General features: G+C 37.1%; 1 protein-coding gene across 14 annotated transcripts in view; it reads right to left on the bottom strand.

Moving 5' to 3' along the window:
• Positions 1-19,017, bottom strand: part of LOC129732887 (disintegrin and metalloproteinase domain-containing protein unc-71) — a 932,421-nt gene that overhangs the window by 252,297 nt on the left and 661,107 nt on the right. For all 14 annotated transcript variants that reach the window (XM_055694387.1, XM_055694302.1, XM_055694349.1 and 11 more), the window contains one exon: positions 15,239-15,318. In XM_055694387.1, coding sequence (XP_055550362.1) covers positions 15,239-15,318 — 80 coding nt within the window. The remainder of the gene's footprint in view (positions 1-15,238; positions 15,319-19,017) is intronic.

Below are 19,017 nucleotides of genomic sequence, written 5' to 3'. Positions count from 1 at the left end.
AATTTATAATTTCTAATTCTAGGTTTCAGATTTTCAGAAGCAATTAAAATTTTAGATTCTGTATTATGGGCCATCCACATTCCACGTGGATAGATTTTTGAAGATTCAACCCCCTTCCTCTCCCCCTCCGTTGACAATCACCCATATAATATTGAAAATTTTGAATGGACCGTGGACTTCCTTACTGATGGATCCTTACAGATTTCTGATTACCAACTTCTCATTGAATCCCAGATTCCTATTTCAAGATATCAGATTTTATGCGTCAGATTTAAGGTTTCTGATACATACTAAATTCTCAATCTCAAGTTCTCAATTTAGGATTTGAAAAATTCAGATTTCGGGTCCCAAAATATAAATTCTATATTTGTGATTCCGATTATAAACTCAGCTCTTGCATTTGAAATTTCATATTTCAGACCCTGGATCGAAATCTGTATTTCAGATTACACTTCCCATATTCCAGATGAAAGTCCACTTCTTAGTATCCAGAAAACCAAAATCCTGATTTCAGATTCCGAATGTCAAATTCAAGCCTCTAGATATAATTTAGGATTCCACCATACAAATCCAGATTCCTAATTCTGATTCGTTATTGACGTCACAAATAAACTATTGCTTTCGGTTGAAGATTCCACAATCCAGATTTTAAAATTCTAATACCAGATTTATCCTAACTCCAGATTGTGGATCAGGTTTCAGTTTTTAGATTCCATATTTCTAATCCAGAATCCTCTATTCAGATAATGGATTTCGAATATCACAGTCCAGTGACCAATTTTCATTTTCAGGTTTTGATTCCAGACTTCGAATTCCAAATTTCTAATTCTAAGTTTCAGATTTTTTATTCCAGATTACCAATTTCATTATTTCAAATTCTAGTATACAAGTCCCAGATTTTTTCCTCCAGATTTTTGATTCCAGTTTCTATATTTGAAATACAGGTCGGACTCGTTTATCCGGAGTTTTGAAAAACATTTCACTCCGGATAATCGAATCCTCCGGATAATCGAACCATTTTTAATTTTTTTAATTTTAATGTCCCTTATTTAGAACAGCGAGTTTTCTATTATAGTATGTTGTACACAATACATGTGCCGACGAAATAAATTAAAAATGGTCTTTAGACTGTTTGTCGGCGTCTGTTATACATATATACGTAACAATAAATTATGTTATATTGATTATCTCGAAAATGTAAAAACCAAATAAAATAAATCAAAACTACCATTAGAAAGATAGCTCTTGCTTCGAGAGATTTAAGGAAATATTTTCTAGAAAATATAATAGAATTTGATTTGATTTAGGTATTTATCTGTTTATTATTAATTATTGTATTATTGTTATTAAAAAGAATTGATGTGTTACATATACAGACCCTGTTCGATTTTACCAACACTTATGATTTTTTTCTATTTTCCAAGTGACCTATAACGATCTAGATGCTCGATATGGCCACTAATGGGTTACTCTGCGGATTTAAAATCGTTATTGATTTCGCTTGATGAGTTTTGGTTCAATAATCCAGGAGTATCCGGAACACCACCGAAGCAGGCCAGCTTGTGGTTTTTAGTGCTGCATTGATCATGGCCATTATATTACAGAAATATGTTCCGGTCATAATTTCGAAGCCGATTGACCAATAGTGGTTGTCCTAATCGGCAACTAAAAACCATAATACCTTTCTTTTGGAGGTTGTTGAGTAAGAATTGGTTGAGGGAACGACGAGAAAACTGCTAAAAACGACCTACCTAAACAGAATGGGGCATTGTTGTTACAATTTTGAACAACCCCTAATCTCCCAATGATCCGGGAGACAAAAGTTCATTATAGAAATACAAAAGAAAAAAAAATACTCCGGATGAAGCAGTAAAATTTCAGCCTGCCTCGACGTCGTAGAATTCGTCCTGGTAATCACATAAAACACTCAAGATCTGAAATGGAGTTATCTGATATCATCTGATTGCTACCCGCCGGCCAGAATCATTGGAGACAATAGAGCTCCCGGATGTGAAGAACCTTAATTCTGAAATTACAACTCTAGATTCATGGTTCTGATCCAAAATTCCAGAGTCGCTTACTCAGAGTTTGACTTCTGATTTCAGATCACATTTCTTGATAAAAATTCTAATGCCGGGCTCCTCGATCCAAAATCCTGGAACCACAGTTAGTGTTCAATTTCTTATTGCCAGTTTTCAGGATCAGGACAATATTGATTTCCGGAATTCTCGAGTTTCTAGAAAAATATCTCATGATTCATTTGAATATACAATAGGGTAATAAAACAAATAGAACCAAAGTGAACGATCCCTTATGGTATTCGATTGTGTCAAAGAGGACGAGGGCCAAAATTAATCTTTTGAGAGATCTTTCAGCCTCTTAGATTAGATCGGAAATCTTGGTTGCTGGCTTGCTCACAGAAATTAGACACTCCAATTTTTAATAGAATGTATGACCCCCTTGTGAAAAGAATCGGAGAGCTTGTGCTGATCATTATGTTCCTGAATTTCGCCTATCCCCGTACCTATCCTAACAAAAACGCAATTGTTCAAGGAGTAACCCCACAACTTGATCAAGGAGCAGAAGAATCAGTCGATCAGGACGATTTTGTGTTTAGGAACCATCTATGCTTACTCTTAAGAAAGAGCTGGAATCATCGATTCAAGAGTATTCTTGAGTTTACAGCAAATCAATTCCTGGGCACATTGCAAACTTTATTCCAAAATCTAAAATCCTGATTTCGGATTTCAAATTTCAGTTTTCAAATATACTACATAATTCAGATTTCAAATGCCAAATAGTAACATTCCAGACTCCCCCAGATTTTAGAATTATAATTCTACGCCTTGGATTATGAATTCCAGATTTCATCCTCCGGTTTTGCAGATTCTGATCTAAAATGCGCAATTCAGTTTTTGATGGCGGATTCAAGATCCCAGTTTACATATTCTAGTTTTTCAGATTTTAAGTATCAGACTTAAAATACAGAGGTCAGGCTTTTCGATCCAATTTTTCGATTCCAAATTCCAGATTCCACATTCCATTCTTCAGTTCATATTTCTGATCCCCTCTTCCAGATTTCACGTTTGAGCTCCCAGCTTCTAGATTTCATAGTTCAAATAGCAGATACGCGAATCCATTTCTAGGTCCAGATTTCATTATACTTATTTCAGATTTCTCATTCGAAATTTTTGATTCCTGATGCTAGATTCCATATTCCTGCAGCTTCTAGATATGCTGCGTGCATGAGTTGCCCAGTGCGGCCTCTAGACGGTATTCAGTTAAACCTCTAAAAAGTTACAATAAATACTTTAAAAATGTTTATAAGAATTCATAGTAATTTTTTCGAAGTCCGTCTGAAAAATAATCTGAGTACTAGAGGGTTATGTTCCAGACTTCAAAATCCTGCATTATTCAAACCTCAGGCTTCTGAGTTGGGCTCCAGTTTCCTGTTTCTGATCCAAATTTTAAATACAAATGTGTTAATTTCTGATTCAAGAACTCAATTCATTAAATTGAGTTTCAAGATTTCAAGTGTCAGGTTTTAGATCTCTATTTCCAGATTTTGGATTCTCTGATTCCAAACTTCAGTTAGCAATTTCCCTTTTTCAGTCACCAGACTCCATACTCCTGATTCCCGACTCCAGATTCCCGGCGAAGATTTCAGATTCCAGATTCCTAGGTTTCAGGATCTAAGCATTTTATTTTCAATATATAAGATAGAGATACATTTTAGATTCCAATTCAAAACTTTTCATTTCAAGCTTCAGAGATTAGATTTTAGATTTCAAACTTCCAGATTGTGAACGAATACGAAAATACGGATTTTCAGATTGCAGATATCGTATTCTCAATTCTCGTTCACAGATTCTATTTTCTGGATCTAAAATGTCTGATTCTATATCCATGCTTCCGGATCCAAATTCCCTGCTTTTTGATCCAGATTTAATGTTTAGGATACCACATTTGAAAATTTACAGTTCAACGATTTCATTTTTCTAATTTCAGATTCCAGGTTTCTGATTTTAAACTTTAGATTCCTGATTCCAGATCTTATGAAGCTGATATCAGATATTTGATTTAAAACATCAGATCCAGCTTCTAGTTTCCAAATGGACTGAATAATTAAGATTATAGATCCCGGATTTAAGGTTACGGATTTCCAATTCCTAACTCCAGACCACAGAATTCATTTTTGAGACCTAAGGTTTAAGATATTTTCCAGGTTCTCATACAAATTTCGCAGTCCAGTTTTCAACTCTTGATTTCCGTTTCAACATCTCTGTTTACAAATTCCAGTTTCCTACTTTTATATTTCTTGATTCAGATTCTCGTTTCATCTACCTTTCTCATTTACTGGCTATAATGCAAGTCAAGCTATTTCTAGTTTTTTTTCGAGAAGTAAATGCGGGGTTTTCGAAAGCATAATGTACTAACTGGGGAAATAGTTAATAGAAAATTTTCGAAAAATATAGTCCAGCAGGTGGGACTCGAACCTGAAGCTTTTCTGTTTCCGTTTCCGTTCCCGTTACACCACCGAAAGACGTATCACTCGGCCTTTCTAATTAGCTATTTTGTCTCGCTTGCACACTTATCGTCATGCATTTACTCAGCAGAGAGTATTATTTGGTGATAGGTATATTGTTATATTGTGGGTTTTACTGCAGTAAGAGATACAGTAAGAGATCGAAACCCGCCAGTCTACTGCCGTCTTTACCAACGACAACATGTTGACGTGTGGGTCCGTCATGAAACGTTTTTCTTGCTTATTTTATTGATTTCCGACCTTAGATTGCAGATTCCAGATTTCTAGCTTTCAGGCTCTATGTTTAAGATTCCAAATTTCAGTTTTTTGAATCCAATTTTCAGTTTGTTTTCTAAGATTTTAAAATGCAAATTTTAGATTCCGGTTTTCGAATTCCAGCCCAAATTATAAAGACGATTATTCCTTTTCTGCCTTCTGATTTAAAATTTCTGATTCCATGATTTCATATTTCTAGCTCAAGATTCAAAAATTGAAATCGCAGGATACCAGATTTCATATTTAAAATTTAAATTTTTACAATCCACACCTTAGATCCAATTTTCAGATTCTGTTCCAAATTTGATATTTTTTTGTTAGTTTTGGATTTCTGGTTTCCTGTTACAGTTCCCAGATTTCAAATTTTTTATTCTAGATTGCTTGATCAAGATTCTGGGCTTCGAATTCCATTGTACAGTTTCCATTTTCCAGTTTGCAGGGTCTTGATTCTTGATTCCTGACTTTAGATTTTTATATTTCTGACTCAAGGTTCCAAGTTTGGGATTTTATATTCAAATTACCTAATTTTAGATATCAGCTTCTCAAACCAAATTTCGTGATTTCAGATTCCAGATTCTAAATTCCTGATACCAGACTTCAGGTTTTCCATTCCTAGTGCTAAATTTTAGATTCCAGATTTCTGATGTTCAGATTTCAGAAAAATATCCATTCCTGCTTTCAGATTTCAAATTTCGTATTCCTGATTCTAAATTCGAAATGTTAGATTTCGTGTTTGTGTGTTTTGATCATCATGAGATTTTTTTTGTCAGATTTAAATTGACTTCCGGTGAGTTTTGTTTTTAGGCAAAATGTCAGATTTCGTATCCATGCTCCGAGTCCAGATTTCAGTTCTAGCTGTCTGAAGTGATAACTCAAGCTACAGATTTTGAATTTCAATGTTTGAAATCCTAATTCCAGACTCTAGATTAAGAATTCGAGATTTCAACTTTAAGATTAAAAATACCAAAATCATAAAATTAGATTCCAAATTTCAGATTGACTAAAACTTTGAGATTCCAGCTTGCAAATTTCCAATCCCAGAAAATAAATTCATTTAGAAGATTTCACATTCCAGGATTTACCATTTCAAATTCTCGTTTGCAGATTTCTGATTCTAGATTCTTGATTCCAGATTCTAATTTCCAATTTCAAGTTCCAGATTTAGGGATTCTAAATTAAAAATATCCAGACTTCAGATTCTAAAACACAAATTTCCAGATAGCAGATTCCGGATTACCAATTCTACCTTTAAGATTTTTGATTGTTGGTAGAACTAAAGTTAGATATGCATGTTCCCAGATCCTAGATTTTAGCATCTAGATGCCAAAATTCAATCTCCAGTTCCAGTTTTCCAACCCGACGGGGATTACATTCTGGATTTCGGATTTAATTTTTGATTTAAGATCCTAATCCAAACTCCTCTGCCCAGTCTTGCATTTCTGATTAAAGTCCTAAGATTTGAAAAGTCAGACTTCTGCAACTCATTGATCCAGATTCTGGGTTCCGAATTCCAGGTTCCAGCTTTTAATTTCCATTTTCAGGTGCTAGATTATATTTACACTACAGGTTTTGAATCGCTGATTCATAGGTTCAGGGCCAGCGTTTCATTCAGCGTTTGGGCAGTATGGGTAGTAATACCCACTCGGGAAATAACCTGTGGGTACTTACCCACACGGAATTATCAGACAAAACCAAAAAATGTAATGTTTTCTATGTTCGAAACTTAAAATTGCCGTGAGCGACCACTTTTCAATGGATATACCGTTGAGCGAGAGCTACAGATTTCATGCATTTCTAAGCGATTTGCTCTCGAACAAACATAATTTCGATTCCGAGAACTTTAAGAGCTACTCTTGTGCATTTTTTTCATTGGTCAGTAAAGTGAGACTTTCACTACTGTAAGTAAAGCCTTACCAGCAATCCGCTTGCATTTAAATTTTGGATGGAGACTTTTTTTGAAGAGACGAAACTGTTAAGCCCTAACATTTGCATTAAAAATTTCGACATCTACATGGTCTTGGCACCATTGAAAAAAAAACAAAGCATTGAAAGAAAACCCAGTTCCGAACGGCCGACGACCCTGAGCGATAAGGAGCTCAAAAGGATGCTGAAGAGGAAAACCGAGAAGAAAGTGACTAAATCACTGCGTGCGCTTGGTCGGGCGGTTGGTACCACCGGCCAAACTTTGAAAATTACATGGCGAACATGATTGGCAATGACTGGCAGGGCACTTCATATTTTACTTCTTTCCCGAAGGAAGTGAGCTCCGGGGGAAATTTCATTTTACACACCCGGTTTCCCAAGAAGGTGCTGCTGTGGCTGACAATCAGCGAGAAGAGGATGTCAAAGTTGCTCTTCTTGCGCTTCGGATAGATCATTAGCTTGTATGACAAATGTGAATGTTTCATCGCATATAACGTTGTTTTGCGGAATCTTTGCGACAAATAGGTAATAAACCCGGATTCAAAAACCAATTAACTTTTCCAATGCAATGCATGATATCTTTGTAGGAAACTTGCCTTCCATTGTTGTTGTAGGCGGTAAAATCACTCAATTTTGTATAAACAAATGACACAGCTCATCGAGCGACCATGACAATTCAACCGAAATGTAAACAACGAATGTTCCCGCAGAAATTTACAAACTAACTCGCAATACGAGATCTAATTAGATTCATGCTTTACGATGTCTTTTGGTCATGTATACGATGAAATTAGAAAGTTATTACCAAAACTCAGAGATTTCCGACAGCGACACCACGGAGGAGAGGAAAGAATGATGCTTGACAATCTAAGAGTCCGAGGTTCGAGTCCGGATGGATACCCAAATAATACAGCGTGTGTTCAAAGCAAAAAGAAAAGAATGGTAAAAGTTAAACACTGACATTTGTAATTTGCTATTCCTTGTAATATGAATAGCAAGGGATAAATAATGCATAATAATTGCTACTCTGTTCGCTGTATTTTTTTTTTTGAAGTAGAATACTTCTCTCAGGAAGTTCGGCTACATAGGGATGTGAAATGAAAATCTAAAACCGAAAAAAGTGAAAAATATGTCCAATTTCAAATGCTAATAAATCAGTTAGTATTCGATGGATTTTCTTCGTTCTTGTAGCAATAGATTGGAAAACCTTCTAAGATTCTTCCCAAAAAAAGATAATTGTAGTTTTATTATTCGCACTATTGTACTATTGAAAATAGTCAAGCCTTGTCAAAACGAAAAATTCAACCTCTGATTGGTCGTTATATGATTGCTTCCCAAGCACGGTCGACAGAATCATATACCTTGCAATTGAAAACATGATATTTGGCTTATATAAGAACCTGTTTCAGCCGAAGCCGCTCATAATAGTTCTAGACAGCGACAACAGCAGTCGTCCTTTCTTAGCAGCAGCACTAGCCCTGTGGTTGGTCACCACGTCTCAGGAGCAGCGCGGTTTTTTTCAGCCTGTGTCGCCAGACTGCCATTATTCCCCCCGTGTTGAGGCAGCATGAAGATTGCCATCAGGAAATCCAATTTTGAAAATCAAAATGCCTTTTTCAAGGCAAATAAACAAGTCATTGAAAGTTAATAATTTTTTGACAACGCAAGCAAGCATTCTGTGTTGGATCCTAGCAATTTAAATCTGTCGCGCCCGTCTAATTCACTGAATGTGGAATAGCTTCCACAGTGCATGTTGTCCGTGTATCTCAATTCCCCCACTGTTAGGGCAGCTCGAAGGTTGCGATCAGCAACCGATTTTGAACCGCAAAATGCCTTTTCAAGGCAAATAAACAAATAATTGAAGGTTAATAATTTTCTGGCATCAGAACAAGCAGACATTCTGTGCGGGATGGAATCAAATTTTGTTGTAGTTGTCTAAATTTACTTTATTTAGTAAACCCCCCACGGTAGGGGCAGCGCAAAGACTACGATCAGCATAACCAACTTTGAATATGAACTGCCCTGTTAGAACGCATTCACAAAAGTAGTTAGTTCGACTATGCAGACCTAATATGAAGTCGATTCAATCAATCAGCATGAACATGATGCAACACGCAACAGCGAGCAAACGAAATCGCTTTATGTTACAAACCGCAACAAGATAAGGGTTAAAACCGTTGCGTGTGTGAGAGCACCATCGGTGTTTATTCGCTGGATACAAAAATTATATGCGAATTGTGGAATAATTTGTCTGAAGAACATTAGGGAATGGAACAACTGAACTGAAAGGCGTGGCCTATTTAGTAGCACCCTTCGGCTATAAAAGAATGTTTCTGGAAAATCTAGCTACATTCATTAGTCGGAAGGTAAGCTGGATGGACCGTCCGGGTTGTGCCTGTGCCTGCCTTCAAATTAAACAAATCACTTGCCCTGTGGTTGGTCAGCACGTCTCAGGCCTCTGCCTGAGAACGAACGCCAACGCGAGCGATCGGGAGAGATTTTTGCCGTACATCAGCCGGCACTTCCTCTAATGGAAAAGTTGGATCATTTTGTTCAGAAGAATATTACTCTCGGTAATATTACAAAGATGCGATTGCATTTTATCCGATATGGGATTGAACAATTGTTATTTTGAGGACAAATAAAACACTTAATTTGAAGAGTTAATAGTTTTGGGTACCAGTAGCAGTATGGTAACAGCCTCAGCGGTAGGTGCAGTCGGTACTTCCATGAGTCGGATGTTATAAGGAAGCAAATGGAAGCGGTACGGCAGCGGCACGGGAAACAGTTCGGGTGTGCTCAGACGAGCGCCATTTTTCGTTGTTGATATTATTCGCTTTCGTAGATAGCGGCGGTATTAGCGGTAGATGCATTTGCCAACACTTACTCCAGTAAAGCCGTGTCTAATTTTCAATGTGAAAACACCTTTCGCGAAAAGCGGCGTGTACCGATTCGCCCGGCCGTAGGTTAATGTACAGCCGTAAGTAGAGCTGTGTAAAAGTATTCTACTTCAACCTTGCGGTCGTGGCTTTGCACACAACCCTCCTGTGATTTTTTATTGGAAGGTGATTTAATCGCACGTTATAATAAACAAATACGAAGGAATGCATGGCGAACATCGCAGAAATATTTGAAATAATTTGCTAATGTTGACTAGTGGAGTCGCATTAAGTAATAAAAGAACCCGTAGTGTATATTCATATATCGCTTATAGTTTCGTTTCAAATCGCAAATATGAAGTTTTAGAGTGGTATTAAATAATGAAAAAGCTCGTATAATATCAAGCTTTAACAGTTAGAGTCACATATATGAACTTTTTTCATCGTAAAAGTTTTTTGATATTTTGGAAATGCACGCATATCGCCTCCACTTTTGCGCGTATAAGCAACATTAGCAGCATCTTGTGCGATGAAACTATCACGTATAAATGCACATACAATGCGATGACTGTTTGCATTATACGCGTAAATTGGTTGTCTGGGAACCCGCCCCCCCCCATTTATTTTGCAAATTTTACTATCAAAAACATACCTTGTATCATGAATGAACAAGAAAATGACCCTAAACAGACAAAACAGTGATGAAAATCGAATGTTACCTCAATTATGGATGTTCAGTAAGGGCGAAAACGCGGTATATTAGTTGGATCTGCCGTCGGCCCTCTACTCAAAGCAATCGTTGGACGAGATGAAGCGTCCCCCAGCTGGCACCATCAGAGTTTCTTGGCAAAACTGAAGAGTAAGATTTACTCCAACAATTTTGTCGCAAAAATTGATAAACAAAACGAAGACAGAACTCAAACTCCGGTTAACTACCGGAAGGCCACGCATTAACCTTCCCCATTCCTTAAAGCACAAAGGTTCTGGATTTCAAATTTTAGTTTTTAAATTTTAGCTTTTGAATTTTAAATCTAGTAAAATTTTAGATTATAGATTCATGCTTTCAGAATACAGATTTCGGATTCAATCTTTCTGATTCCAAATAACGTAAATAAAATGCCAAATTTCAAAACTCAACTTACAATTTCTAGATTACACAATCCAAATTCCAGATTCCATTAAACACATTTCAAATTAGATTTGATTTTCTTCTAAGAATTCAATTCCGAATTACAAATTTCAAAGGAAGAGCAATCACAAATTTTCTGTTGCAGAAACCAGCTTTTAAAATTCTCAAATATAAATTTCGAGATTGCAGATTCCAGATTTTAGATTTTACATGTTTCCTGCCCCAATTCACAGCGTTCCGAGTCAGATTCCATAATTTTGCCAGATTCAATTTCCAGTATCCAAATTCCAGATTTCAGATTTTGAATTATAGATTCCTGATTCCAGATCTTAAATCTAGATTTTATCAGTTACTAGATTTTGAATGTCAGGTGTGAATTCTAGTTACCAAGCTGTCTGAGCAATTTGGATGCAAGACTCTGAATTTCAGATTCTGAAGTTCATATTTCTGACTTCAGATTCCAAATATAATATTCGTGACTAGAAATTTCGGATTCAAGAATTTTTATTTAAGAAAAGCAAGAATTCATCATCAAGGTTTCCAGATTCAGATCCAAATCCCACAGTTCAGTTTTGATTTCTCCATCAAATTTTAGTTTTCAGATTTTAAGTATTAGATTTCAGAATTCAAGGTGCCAATTTTTTATTCCAGATCCCTCGATCCAGACTCTGGATTCCATGATGCAAAACACAGTTTCCAGTTTCCTTTTTCAGTTTTCAGGTTCCAGAAATATGGATTCAAATTTTCAGATTTTAGACTTGAAAATATTAATTTTAGATTCCGAATTCCAAATTCCAGTTTAAGATCTAATAAAATTATCCAGAGCTCGAAGAAAGTTACAGAACTGCATGAAAGTGTATAACAAAAACCTTCGGTGAACTATAGGATTACGGGATTCAGGTTCTAAGTATCAAAATTCTAGATTCCATATTCCCAATTTCAAGTTACAGATTACAAACCTGCAGCTGGCCGATTCTGAAAAAAAAAATGAACTCAGCTTTTACAGATACAGATTTTTAATAAATTAATACGTCAGATTCTACTTTCATGCTTCTAGGCCAAGGTTGCATATTCAATTTTGGGGTGCTTTTTCGCCCCGTGCCGACAGCTCGCTCTACAAGTACAATTTTAAAAAACAATGTATGACAAACTTGTAGTCCCTAAGTAGTACTACAAGTTTGTCGAATAAGGAAATACTCTAACTCTTATGCCTGAAGCGTGAGAGCCCATACTCAGTGCAATATGCAGTCAATATTCGCGGTGAATATTATGATATTCACCGCAAATATTGGCTAAACATCCCATTAAATATGGGCTCTCACACTTAAGGCATAAGAGTTAGAGCATTGCTTCCTTCAACAAACTTGTAAGATTGCTTAAGGACTACAAGTTTGTCATACATCGTTACTCAAAATTGTACTTGTAAAGCGAGCTACCTGCACGCGGCCAATTGAATGGAATTGACACCCCAAAATTGAATATGCAACCTTGTTCTAGGCTCAACATTTCAGATTTCAGATTACGTAATTCAGAACGGATTACAAAATTCCATTTCCAGGTTTTCTCCTGATTCCAAATTTTCGACATTCCATATTTCGGATTCCAAATTCCAGATTTCATATTCAAGGCTTTAAATTCCACTGGATACCATTGTGATCCAACATATAAAACAAATAATAGAAACCAAAAATCTGTTGTTTGGTCTACTACACACGAAATTGAAGTTTTAGAAACAGGAATCTGAAGTAGTGATGAAACTAGAATCTGGAATCAGTAATCGAGAGTTAGAATTTAGAGACAGGTTTTACACTAGAGCTCAAATTAGAAAAAAATGAAAGATTATAGCTTCAACCATTCCTGTGAATTTTAGAGATAAATGACGTAGCATTCAGGTTGCAGTTTTGTGACGAAACGTGATGAGGGGGAGGGTGGTGGGGTCAACCCAAGCTACGTAGCAAATATAAAACTATGAATTTTTTTTTGATTTTTTCTAATTGTTCTTTTTTATTTCTTGTTGTCTTTTCTTGTTCATTTATGATACAAGGTATGTTTTGATAGAAAACCTAAAAAGAAGCTACGTCATTTTTGGATGTTCCAAAAGATTTAAATGCGTTATGCCAGTTTCTTATCAGTTCATTCACTTATTAATAGATTTTCAAATATAGAACCATTTTCGCCAAGCCCAAGCACAGTTAAATAATCAGCAAACCCTCCAAAAAGGCCGCCAGTAATTTTCCACCATTCGTAGGTCGCCGGCAATTACGCTAAGAGCATCCATAAATAATAGGAAAAGCCCTCCCGGGTGGGATAAATCGAACGCTCGGCGAGCTCGTCCCGTTCACGCGCGGGTGGCGCTGTCATCGCCCTGGCAGGGACGTTAGATAAAAGTTGCTTTCTAATCACTACGAAATTCGAACAATCTCTGTCCCCCTACTCTACCCTGCTTCAGGAGGAATCAAGAGCCACGAAAGCAGCAGTTACAGGCTTCATTGTAGGGATTAAATCAAATTAAGAAAATTTTTCTGCCTTGGGACAAACATCCGGGTGTCGAAGGCGTCGTTTTTACACTGCCGCTGGGATTTTGACTTCAGAGTCCCGCCACGATCCGGATCAGTAGTTTGATGCTGTAATCAAACAGAAGCAGGAGGATGAGGAGGAGTGATGAAATCCAAAATTTCAAATTAATCAATCTTGACTGGCAAACACCGGAAATGACTTTTGCTCGTTGTTTTCATTGTTTTTCCGAGAAGCTTTCACACGAAATGTTGAACTTCCTTTGTAACGCGCATACGTGAGTGGTAGAATCGATTTCGGTGATTTGGCGGAAATTTTGCTCGCTTTTATTTTGTGATGATTATTCAAGGTCATCGAACGAGATCCGATTGCATCAACGGAGACTATTGACCAGTCCGCAGGGTGACTGGCAGATTCCAACCGAAAAAGGACCCTTCTCAGGGAAGTATCTTTCGGTTCGGCCGTTTTCGTTCTGGATGGAAAATTGATCCTTGTTAGATTGATTATTAACCTGCTGCGGCGGGATTCGAATATCACGGGAATTGATGAATCATTGATAAATGCTTTTAATTTCTTAGTGCTCCCGTGTGTTCGGCAATGTATAGCCCTGGTGGTGACCACCGCCCGGAAGTGGTCCACTTCCGGACGACGTTTTTCTTCCGAAATTGAAAGCGATAAATTTCGGTTCACCATTTTATATTGAAAGCTTCATTGGCGTTCGGGGAACCGTTTGTCGTCTCGTGTCCGTCCTGTTTGCTGGCTGGGTGGCACTCCCGAATACATGGCATACAGGTGAAAGGGAGAACGGGCGGGGTGTAAGTTTAATTTATATTGCACCATCAGCTTGCCGCATGGTTGAGAAAAGAACGCCCAACAGAGGGACAGATGGGTCCCGGGGGGTTCGGGACTCGCGCTTGTTGGGCCTCGTAAGGCAATATGTGCACAACTTTGCACAGTAATTGCCAGGAGTTTGGTTAACTGTGCAGTTTGTGTGAAATGGTTTACTGCCTGAGAACTATCGATTTTTTAACTTTGAAGTATTGAATTATATTTGAAAAAAAAAAAATTTTTTTTTCTGGGTAATGCCTGCAATCCCAGTTAGAGAAAAAATTTCTTGGTGAACATATCTGTTAGTATTTTCGTTAAATTACGAACCCCAAAAGCGCAAAAAAAACACGCAACTTGGAGTGAAACGTTTTTCGTACCCTCAAAGGAAGCATTTTGTGTGCGTTAACGTTCACACTGTAGATCACACATCATAATTTCAATTTATTCCATAGCAGCGAACAGACGCGGAGGCGGAAGAAAATGTTCGCTTCATTTATGTTTAAAATTTTAATTGGATTCGGGGATGAATAGTGGAATCCGAAAAAAAAAAATTCATAGCAAAAAAAAATGTAAAGTGGATGAGCAAAAAACAAACCGTGTGCGAGAAGAATCCACTTTCATTAGGGTCATGCGTTGGATGCAAGGCTGAATTCATCCCGGGGAGCCTCATTCAGTTGCTATTTTGAGATGCGTTCGTGGGTTATACTTTTTTTCTGCTACTCATGTTTGCCGGCTGCTTCTCATTCAACGCCAGTGACGAGGCTGTGTGAAGCTGTGAAGCCCGCTGATTCGAAATGGGAACTTTCAGCATAATGAGTGTGGGTGTAGCTCCAAACCCCCCTGGAGGGGGGTGAGACATGAGGATGTTATTTTTGCCTGGAAAGTTGGCTGCGCTCAGCCGCGTGGTGAAACTTTACCAAATTTGTGATTCGATTGTGCTAAGTTAAGAGGACTTTGGTCGGTTATTTTTTCGTCCGCCGTCGCCGTCGCCGCTGGCGAAAGTGATTCGAGAAACGCTATTTGCATTGGCCAAACTTTCGAAAAATTACATCACATTAGGATAATTGGTTGTTTCGTATGTCCGTGCCTTCCGCCAGCAGTGTGAGGAGGGGGTCCAAAAATATAAACCGAAATGTTGGTAAAATTGACAATAATGATACTTACGTATTTAATTCCAAGTCTAACCGAAATTTATGATTAAAAGCTTTTATCAAAAGTGATGTTCGATGAAAGTGTTTCCCCGTCTGAAAAGAGATAAAGAGAAATGGATCCAAATTAGCATAAATTATAAACTTGGCAAGAGGTATTTGCTGAAATTAGAATTTCGCTCCGTCCTTCAGTCCGTCTGGAGGGGAGGGGTGGAGAGGAGGACAAAAACTTTACATCAATCATCGTCGTCGTCATCGTCGCCATCATCGCCGGCTAAACTTTTTATTTTCCGCTTTTCTCGAGCGCCGAAAGCTTCTGTTCCGTAGAACTCGAGAGGACGCGCACAGCGGGGGATAGATTGTACAAATTATTTAAATTAATGCGTTCTACCCGAGCGCAGTATTTTTCTTGTTTATGCAGGCGAAAAATTTGCTCGGAGTTTTCCGCGATGTTGACACTACTTGAACTCAAATTCTATCCGATGGCTATTCGACCATTTCCCGGGCGCGTCATCCATCAGTCGAAATTAATTTCTAAAACCGTCAGATTTCTCTCCCCCCAAATTGCATTCTCAGGTAAGTACGTGACTCCAAGGCAAAGGTCATAAATCACGCACTATGAATTTGTGTGCGTGCGTGTGTGTGTGACACAGCAAAGCTAAGCCTAGTAATTTGTGACTGTCACTCCCGGTTGTCCCACTTCCGATCCCACCAACCCCAAAAACACATTCGAAATGATTCAAACTTTGACGACAAACTTTTCGGTCTGATTTCCAGCCCAGGGCTTGTTAGCAAACGCTTGAGCCTGTCTGTTTCCATAACCTCTTGTGGGACCAAAGGGGTAGGAGGCCGAAAATTCATCACGTTTCGCCCACGTTCCGGCACTAGGTCCGAGTCTCCTCCTAATGCGAATCGTACGTGATTTTCGGCTCCGGCACGGAATTCAGTTCGAAAAGTTACAATTCCGCTGCAAAATTCATCACCACTGCTGCTGCTGCGCAGCTCGAGAGGCAAATTAAATCATGTTTCAAACTGCCCTCTTAACCCACCCTCCTTCTTTTGGAAGCACAATAGCAACAGAAGCATCCATTTGGTCATTGGGTGACAAATTTGAACCCGTTGTAATCCGACGTCATCCGAGGATGATGCCAACGTCGTCGTTGCCGACGACGGTGGCTTAACAATAGTATCAGGAAAAAGGATTCCAAACTCAACTTCCTAGGACATCAACGGAATCCGAACGCCAAGTGTCAACCAGAAAAGGGAAACCTTGAATATCCATCGATGGGGTCGTGAACTTGGCAGTAGAAGAATAATAAGCTTTTATCCGAACGCGGAGGGGGAAAAAATCCCTGTTTTCGACCAAATCTCAGCACCAATAGAATATGGAATGCCACTCGAGTCGATTTTGGCGGTGACGGGTGACACCAAAAAGGTCGCCCGTCTTCCTGCTGAAGCCGAGGGATTTCACACGTCTGTGGTGGTTATATTTCGGCTGAGTGAGGTCAAGTTACTGCCTTGCTTTGCTTTGCTTTGTGTGTGCCTTTCGGGTTAATATTTCGCAGCTCGTTGAATCTTTTTAACCTGAGAGGAACAGATTTGCAGGCATTGATTTTTTCGTAGTATTTTGTGCAATACGGCCTTCAATGAGCTATTCTAATTAAATAAAAAGGTGCCAGATTTGAACAAAAAAAATATTGAATGAATCTTTTATTCATGGTTTGGAAACTTTGATCTCTTATTTTAATCTATATGGGATTAAGAATGGGAAGCAAAGCAGTTTTGGACAAACCAAGCAGGGTCGACAGATGATTTAAAATGAAAAAAAAAAAGGGTTTCTCGAAAAACTTCAATTGAATTCCGTCTTACAACGTTAAACCGAAATATAGTATAAAATTCTTCTCAAATTTTCAAAGCCAATTTTCAGAAATTTAATCCGGGACAAGTTTCTAACAAAAAAAAAAGGATAACCGATGAAAAATGGTGATGAGTCAGAAAAAAACTACAGAAATCCTGTAATAAGACATCTGATCAGTGGCCAAGAATGGTTCAAAATGAATTACAGCTAAAAATAAATTGCAAAAACGGTTTTTGGAGAGATTACATTTTCCTCAATTTGCTGAGAGAACTTTACGAAAGTACAAAAGATTTGTCTTATAGCACGCGTGGATTTTAGTATAGATTTTGGAGAAAGACATTAAGCAAACAGTGTGCGATGTCACTAAAATCCTGTAAATCCTGTAAAGTTGGTGAGAAAACAAGTAAGAAAATAAGCGATGAAATAAGTGACAAAATTAGCGAGAAAATGAATAAAAAAACAAGCGAGAAAATAGGTGAGGAAATGAACGACAGAATAAGTAAGAGAACAAGTACGAACATAAGAGAGAAAATGAGTAAGAAAGGTGGTAAAGCAAGAAAAACAATAAGTGCGAAAATGAATGAGCAGAAGAAAATAAATAAGTGAGAGAACAGGAAAAAATGAGTGAGAATATTAGAAAAATATAAGTGGAAAATAAATTAGGAAAGTAAGTGAGCAAAGAGGTTAGAACATCAGTGAGCAAAGCAAAAAAGTGAAAAAATATTTAGAAAAATCAGTGAAAAATAGATGAGAATTTAGTAAGACAATAAATGAAAACATGAGTGACAAAATAAGTAAGCAAATAGGTGAAAAAATAAGTGAGGAAAAGCGTGAGAAACTAATTAAGAAAATAAATGAGAGTGTTGGTTAAAAATATATGCAAAACAAGATGAGAAAATTAGTCAGAAAATAAGTGCAGAAATAGATGAGTTAGAAAAAAGTAGGCAAAAAAGTGAGAAATTTAACGAGAACATAAGTGAGAAAAAAATTGGGAAAAATAAGTGAGAGCAAGCGAGAAATTAATAGGAAAACAAGTGGGGAAATTACTAGAAAAATAATTGAGGAATGATTGAAAAAAAAAAATCAGAACAGGTGTGAGAAAACATGCGAAAAAATAAGTGAGAAAATAAATAAGATAATACACTAGACAAAAAAAAGAGAAGACAGATGAAAACTTTAGTGATCAAATAGGTGCAAATATAAGTGCAAAAATAGTTTGCATCAGAGAAAATAAAAACAAAAATAAAAAATAAGTGAAAAAAGTAGGAAAATTATTTGAGAAACTAGTAAGAAAATGAGTGAGAAAATAAACGAGATCATAAGGGACAAAATATATGAGAAAATATGTAAGAGAATTAACAAGAAAATAAGTAAGAAAAAAAGCGATTACATAAAAATGAAGTAAGAAAATTAGCGCGAAAATAATGAGGAAATGAATAGAAAACAAGAAAAATAAGTGTAAAAAACTAAGAAAGTAAGTGAGACAATAAGTGAAAAAATAACCAAGTAAATCAGTGAGCAAAGAGAATAAACAAGCAGGAAAATACAAAAAAAAAGTAAGTGAGGAAATAATGAGAAAAATGATTGAGAAATAAATGAGAAAATATGTCGAAACAAGCGTGATGAAACATGCGAGAAAAAAAGTGAAAAAATAAGTGAGAAAATGAATGAGATAATACACTAGACAATAAAAGAGAAGATAGGTGAAAACATTGGTAAAAAAATAGGCGCAAAAACTAGTGCCAAGCGCGTCAGCGAAAACAGAAAATAAGTGAGAAAAAAGTAGGAAAAACAAGTGAGAAACAAGTAAGACAATAAATGAGAAAATAAACGAGAGTATAAGTGACAAGGTATATGAGAAAATATGTTAGAAATTAACAAGAAAATAAGTATGGAACAAAGTGATCAAATAAAAATAGAGTGCGAAAATCAGCGTG

This window comes from Wyeomyia smithii, chromosome 1 (genome assembly GCF_029784165.1).
Source record: "Wyeomyia smithii strain HCP4-BCI-WySm-NY-G18 chromosome 1, ASM2978416v1, whole genome shotgun sequence".
Classification (NCBI taxonomy): Eukaryota; Metazoa; Arthropoda; class Insecta; order Diptera; family Culicidae; genus Wyeomyia; species Wyeomyia smithii.
Note: the sequence above shows the minus strand (reverse complement) of the source record. Positions and strands in the feature narration are given on the sequence as shown.